General features: G+C 48.0%; 1 protein-coding gene across 1 annotated transcript in view; it reads right to left on the bottom strand.

Moving 5' to 3' along the window:
• eps8a (epidermal growth factor receptor pathway substrate 8a) overlaps positions 1-7,082 on the bottom strand; it is a gene marked incomplete in the record, with an annotated part of 25,068 nt that overhangs the window by 7,172 nt on the left and 10,814 nt on the right. Inside the window, 17 exon segments of the mRNA XM_037981212.1 lie at positions 1-91; positions 274-297; positions 753-788; positions 877-1,014; positions 1,671-1,779; positions 2,402-2,535; positions 2,623-2,800; positions 2,907-3,055; positions 3,244-3,318; positions 3,428-3,516; positions 4,088-4,214; positions 4,425-4,495; positions 5,138-5,274; positions 5,347-5,429; positions 5,846-5,995; positions 6,074-6,235; positions 6,478-6,545. Coding sequence (XP_037837140.1) covers positions 1-91; positions 274-297; positions 753-788; positions 877-1,014; positions 1,671-1,779; positions 2,402-2,535; positions 2,623-2,800; positions 2,907-3,055; positions 3,244-3,318; positions 3,428-3,516; positions 4,088-4,214; positions 4,425-4,495; positions 5,138-5,274; positions 5,347-5,429; positions 5,846-5,995; positions 6,074-6,235; positions 6,478-6,545 — 1,821 coding nt within the window.

The raw sequence follows: 7,082 nt of genomic DNA, 5'->3' as shown, positions 1-7,082 counted from the left end.
GGAGCCTGAGGGGGGCGGGGGGCGGCGGCGGGGGGACCTCAGTCATGGAGGAGGCTGCGGGTTTCGAGGAGTCCGACTTGGTGGTCTGTTTCTGAAAGACAGGAAGGAACAGAAGAAGCTGAGGAAACTTTTCCTCTGATTGTTTCTGCTCTTCACAGAAGAACGCTGATCCATGTTGGTCATTTTTAGTCACCAAAGAAAACCTTCAAAGGATCTCTGTTGGATCGTCTCAGACATAAAGAGAACTCGTTTGTTGTTGTTGTTGTTGTTTACCTCGTTTAACTCTCCCAGTAACTGCTGCCGGAGTGAAACAAGACAAAGATGGCGGTGAGATGATGCAACCGAACGTTTTATTCTCTACAAACCGACTAAATCTGTCCAGGAAGACGATCTGATGTTCAACGGCTCGACTACTTTAACACCTGTCACTTAGAGGAACAGCCCGACACTCGGGGATTTACGTCCAATCAACCATTCAGAACAACGTTTGGTCCACGTTAAATAAACCCAACCAGTCGGTTCAACGAGACATAAAAACCTTCAAGCCTTCCTCCGTGGGGGAAAACCTCAACTAAAATAATCCTTTTATCTTTTAGAAGAACATCAGTTTACCCGGTCAGAGCTGTAGAACCCCAGCGGTTCCACGGGTCCCCTGAATGTTGGACTGTTCCTTTAAGATGATCCACAGCAAAGCAAACAGGAAGTAGAAACTACAGGACAGACCTGAGAGCACACAGCCCGACTCGTCCTACCTTAAACAACTCAAACTCCTTCTTTGGCATCATCAGCTTCGGTGGCGACAAACAGAATGTGAGTGACGATGAGGCGGCGGTGTGAGGATGAGTGTGCTGATGAAGATGTGTTCTGTGTCGGTACCTGGATGGTGTGGCTGTAGACCGGTTCTCCTCGACTCGCGTCCGCAGCTTTGGTGACCTCCAGGATGTTGTTTGGCACGTAGCCGGACGCCCCGCAGCCGTTCCGAACCTTCCACCACTGCTTCCTGTCGTCGAGCACCTGCCAGACAAAACTCAGGGAATCAGAACAGCCCGGTTCCAAAACAGAACCTGGGACGAAAGAGGTTCTTCTAGCTCAGCCTGACTTGAGAACCTGCTGATTTTCAGTTTAATTTAAACACGAGACTAAAAGTCAAAAAGTGGGTTTATTAGAACATCACGGAGAAGTCAGAACACACCCAGATCTCTTCGGTTCCTTCAGAAACCTGCTTCAGCTACTGCCTCGATTTTCTTCTTCTTTGGTTAGCGTTAGCTTCTAGCTGCCGTTCTCCTTCTGTCAGCCTTTGATGTTCTCCTTCTGTTGGCCTTTGATGTTCTCCTTCTGTCAGCCTTTATCTAATGTTCTCCTTCTGTTGGCCTTTGATGTTCTCCTTCTGTTGGCCTTTGATGTTCTCCTTCTGTCAGCCTTTATCTAATGTTCTCCTTCTCTCAGCCTTTGATGTTCTCCTTCTGTTAGCTTTTATCTAATGTTCTCCTTCTCTCAGCCTTTGATGTTCTCCTTCTGTCAGCCTTTATCTAATGTTCTCCGTCTCTCAGCCTTTGATGTTCTCCTTCTGTCAGCTTTTATCTAATGTTCTCCGTCTCTCAGCCTTTGATGTTCTCCTTCTGTCAGCTCTTCAGAAAATGTAAGTTCTCTGGTTAAAGTTCTGTGCTTACCTCGACGAGCTCGTCTTTAAGAACCGACAGCTCCGTGCCGTTTCTCGCCACAAAGTCAAACTTCGATTTGGCAAAAAGTTTCTGCTGAAATCTGTCGGCATCAAAACTTCTGAAAGACAACAAACCAAAGAGATCAGCCACAGAAAGCACCACGCCAGGGCGGAAAGACATCAGCAATGACCTCAGAATGTGGGAAGGGTCAAAGGTCACTTCCTCCATTTTTATTCACTAAGAACAATCAGACTAAATTTAGAGCCGTGGAGAAACGACCCGCCGTTAAAAGTCAGACTGGAGAGTTTTAAAGATCGACAGGAAACAGATCTGAAGAGATTTCAAAATAAAACGCAGATGAAGAGGAAAGGAAAGCATCTGAAAGAAATTTCTCTGATCAGTTTTCAGGTTTGAATCAGTTGGAAACAAAAACCAGTGAAACTATGAGGAGGAAGAAGTTTGGTTACAGGTTTCACTTCAATTAAACTCGTTTCAGAAACAAAAATCTACTGAACTACAGGAATTAATCTAAACAGTTCTGTCTTTATCCCGTTTATATTAAAGAGTGAAAGTATTTAACTAAATGTTCCACTATGGTACTACTACTACCACCACATTTAGGGTTCAGTGCGTTTAAATTTTTCCATCCCAGATTATAAACATGAACCCGTCGAACGGTTCTGACAGGAAACAGAACGGTGGGATCGGTTCTCCAGGGCGTCACGAGACCTGAGAGTTACCGGTCCACACGGCGGCTGATGGCGTGTTTAAACGCCGCCACGGCCGTGTCCTGATCCAGGACCTGGAAGCGTTTGTGGGAGGAGCTGCAGGCGGCGTACCCGTCAGCCGGAGGAAACCTCTGCACCGCCGCCGGCTGCAGACACACAGAACGTACAGAACACACGTGTAAGGGGCGGGTTCTCAGCAGTCTTTCAGGGGGTTCTGCACACGTCTCACGGACCTCCTGAGACAGCCACGGATCGTCGGTTCTCCGGACGTCGGCGCCGGCGAGGCTTTCAGCCAGCTGCATCAGTTCCTGTTCTCGACTGGGAGTCACAGCAGACAACACGGGAGGTTCCCAACCGTCACGGAACCGCAGCGCGCAGGGAGGGAAGTAGTGGTCCTTTGGCCACTCGAGTCTGGAGAACACACACAGAACATCATGGCAAGAACCTAAGAAGATCTAAAACCAGTAGGAGGACACTTGATGAGAACATGAACAGAACCTGAGGTTCACGTTCTCACCTGCATTTGGTCCACCCGTCTCCGAGAGTCACCCACAGGTGGCGTTCCTCCACCGTTCCTGAGGCGTGGAGGAACTCGATGGCGTCTCTGGTGAGCAGAGGAACCACGACGCTGCGAGCCAGATCGGTACTACCAGACGCTTGGACCACCTGAGGAGGACGAGGACAAGAACGTTCTCCGTGGTTCTCTTTAGAGTTTAATCCCATTTATCAGAAACACCGTGAGGTTTTTTAAAGCTCCACCAGTTCTTCTGGTACAAGAACGTTCTCCATCAGCAGGAGTAACGTTCCGGCTGCTGGTTAGTGATGTCACTTCCTGGTCCGATGACAGGACTCACCATTCTGAGTGGAGTGAACAGGAAGTGGACCAGATCCACGGCGCTGGGGTTCTGAATGTGATCCTTCAGTTTGGCCTGCGGTTCAGAACACACATGGAGATCAGGTTCTGCAGGTTCTAACAGGACGATAAACGCTTTGATCTCGTGGTTCCACGGGATTAAAGATGGAAGATGGAGGAGCTACCAGCTGGTTGAAGGCGTGTTTGAACTTCTGCAGACAGTCCACGAACTCGTCCTCCCCGGGAGGCCTGGACCGCAGCGACAGGACGCCCTCTGGTGGACAAACAGACAGAACATGAAGAACAATGAGGGGAACGTTCTCCTCGGGTCTCCGCCAGGATTGGTTCTGTGACCTCTGACCTCTGCTCAGCTGATTTATTTTACACCACAAACACGGAGGAGGAACATTTTAAAGTGTGGAAAATTATACAAACAGATTTTACAGAAAGATTTATTTTTATTCTGAAAGTTTTAAGTTTAACTAAATGGGTTTTATTTAGTTTTCAAAAACAACTTTAACTTTAACTAAACATCTAGTTTCAGCTGTTTTGTAAGAATTTACATATCAGTACTTAAACTGCTATTTTAAAAAAATAATTTGTGTATTTTTTCCATTTAGTATCGCTTCTGTTTTCTATTTAATAGTTTTTATTCACCATTTCTTTAAACTTCTTTTAGAATTAATGCAGTTTGTAATAATTTGTATAACAAGAAGCTTTTCTGTTTGTAAAACACTTTGTTTGATCAACTGTTTTAAATATTTAAATTGAAGATTTAATAATTGAAAGTCCTGTTTGTGGCGCTCCCGTTCTTCCGTACAGCTCCTCTCAGGTGCGGCCCTCACCTCCGGGGCCTTTCTTCTTGCCCTTCTTGGCCTTCTTCCTCTTGGAGAGCTCGGTGAACGCCTCGGCGGCCTTTTGCAGTTTGGTGATGAAGAACTCGATGTCGTCCAGGATGTGGTTCAGGATTTGCTGCAGAAAGAACAATAAACGGTTTACTGAGACGTTAATGATTAAACCTGAACAAACAGAGCAGAGTCCAGTTCCCCCCCTCCTTTACATAAGAAGATTTTCCTCCGAACTCTGATTATGTTCCCGCCTTCAATCAGCTTAAACCTCTCATGTATTGTGCTTTGAACTGGACCTCCAGCTGTTCTCAGATCGGACAGATGTGAGACTCACCACGTCCCGGTCCACTAGCAGCGCCGCCATGTCCACCGGCCTGTCGTCCTGCGAGAACTGCTGCTGCTCGTCTGCAACACAAACATCCAGACCTTCACAGCGCAAGATAGAGAGAGTCCAACCAAAAGCTGGTTTCAGCTCCGCTGCTCATCAAATGATTAACTGATCGGCAGGAGAGGAACCGCCTCGACTAAAACATGCAGGTGTTAACACAACGCCAGGGCGGAACGACGTCAGCAATGACTAAAGTGGACATTTTAGCTGCGTCAGGATGAGGTTTTCTGACCTCAGGTGCCTTTAATCCACTCCAGCCCAGGCTGCTGGGTGAGAAGATGGAGGTGGAGTCAGGATTAGGCTCCTGGGTCATGGATTATTTCACAAACAAAGGACAGAAAAGCAGTTCTGATCAACCCCTCCAGAAACTATCCTGTCCATTTCCTTAATCCTCCTGTGTACACCTGACTTCTGCTACAGCAGAAGGTCTCTTATGAGACAGGAGAACAGGGACACTGTGGAGGACCTTACAGGACAACCACACCCATCTACAACCTAACATCTCAGAAACCAAGGAGATGACAGGACTGTTCCAGACCCAGTCCCCGTCCACAGAACAGTGGTGGAACAGGCTTCCAGCTGCAGATCCCTTCATAAAACAGGAGCAGACCACCTGAAGAGTCAAACATCGCCCCCGCCCCCTCTGTGACATCACTCACAGTGCTGCTGCTCATTGGTCCAGGCCGACCAGGCGGCCACACGGCCCTTAGCGTCCACCTGATTGGACGATGCTGGTGCCTCGGGGGCGGGCGTGGCAGGGGGAGGTGGGATGATGCCGTCGCTCTTCAGGATCATCCTGCAGACAGACGGATGAGTCAGTCAGCCGCCGGCATGAGAACAGGTGACCCGTCTGAGGATTCATTCTTACTTCAGGGTCTCCGGTCGTTTCTTCACTTTGCCTCCTTTGGCATCGATCATGGCACTCTCTATGTCTGCGTGGATCAGATTGGCCTGTTGGAAGACGTTTAATTCATAATAAATAACACAGAACCTGAAAGGTTTCCAGTTTGTCTGTCTGCTCAAGCAGCAGGCTTTCTGAATAATCAGGGGTTCCACAGGGACGAGTTCTCGGTCCTTATTGGACCTGCCATTGAAATGCATAGGAAGCAGTGGTAGTTGATGACAGTGACGACTAACTCCAGAGATGTTTCTAGTTTTCTGTAACTGTCCTGAAGCTCTCTGTAGAGACGTAAAGAAGGCTTTATAACTGAGTTAATTCGAGGGTTAAAGCTGCTCTTTAACGGCGTTCACCAACTACTGAAGTTTTTAAGACTTTTCCAGGAAGTTCTAAAACTTCTCCTGAACTTTAACTGTTCCAACAGCAGCTGTGTTTTCATAGCTCAGTGGTCCAATCAGAGGCCATTTACCTTGATGTCATCACACTGGAACAGGTGCAGGTCCGGTTTCGTCTGACTGGGGTCTTTACACACCAGAACCAGGATGGAGTCGTAGCTGCAGGCGTTCATCACAGCTTGGCAGTGCTGAATGGAGCCGATAGGGAAGTTCTCCAACTCGTTCTGAAAGTAAACAAACAAACTAGAGCCGCTCTCTCATTCTCCTGGGTTCTAGCATCACATCCAAAGTTCTGGTGTCACCTTCGTCTCCAGGTCGATGAGGCTGACCACCTTCTCCTCCACCTGCAGCAGCACCTCCTGGGTCCACACCTTCCCTTTGGCGTCCAGCAGCCGCAGGCGTCTGATGCCGTCCTCCACCGTGACCATCCCGTCTTTACGGTCCAACACGAACATGGTGAGGTGCTGCGTGGGACACAAGGACTCAACGGTCAGGTCTGGACACAACGTTGTCTGATCATCTGCCCTCTCACATTTCGAGCAGAGAACAGGGGGGTTCTGAGGACCCACAGCTACAGCTAACTGCCAGGATTATTATTAGGATTTATGTTTACTCTCCTTTGTTTGTCCACAAAGCTGCCTGCCAGTCATTCTGTTTTCAGAACCAAACCGGGTCCATGTACCACAGTAAGACAGAAGGTTCTCACCTCCACATGATACTGCGAAGTGTCCGTCAGGCTGTTGATGCTGGTTCTGGTGTACTGTTTCCTTTGTTCTGAACAAAGAGCAAAATATCTCAGGAAACTCTCAAAGTGATCATAGGTGGAACATCTGCAACCTGCATGGCTACAACTCAGTCACTTTTACACAGAGTTCATGCATTAAGGAGGCCTTTCTGGGGCAGAACTCATGTTCCAGCTCTCCACCGGGTCTCAGGACATTTTCTTTTGTCCAGTTAAAAATAAACCAATCACACGACCTTCTGTGAGAAAACAAACAAAGATCATAAACCTCAGGTTTTGTCCTGACAGAGCATCGATCCATAAATCAGAGTTTGTTCCGTATCTGCTGTCAGCAGCTGTTTGTTCTGTTCAGGAGAACCGAAACTTATCTGGGTCTGCTGAGACGTTATCAGTCAGCACACAGCTGCAGAAGCTGCAGATAAAACAAACCAACAACCAGGATCTCAGAGCTGAAAACGGGCTCATCTGATGCATTCAGGGACACTGTGAAGCTCAGAGCTGAAAACGGGCTCATCTGATGCATTCAGGGACACCCTGTGAAGCTCAGAGCTGAAAACGGGCTCATCTGA

The sequence above is a fragment of the Kryptolebias marmoratus genome, linkage group LG18 (genome assembly GCF_001649575.2).
Source record: "Kryptolebias marmoratus isolate JLee-2015 linkage group LG18, ASM164957v2, whole genome shotgun sequence".
In the NCBI taxonomy this organism is placed as follows: domain Eukaryota; kingdom Metazoa; phylum Chordata; class Actinopteri; order Cyprinodontiformes; family Rivulidae; genus Kryptolebias; species Kryptolebias marmoratus.
Note: the sequence above shows the minus strand (reverse complement) of the source record. Positions and strands in the feature narration are given on the sequence as shown.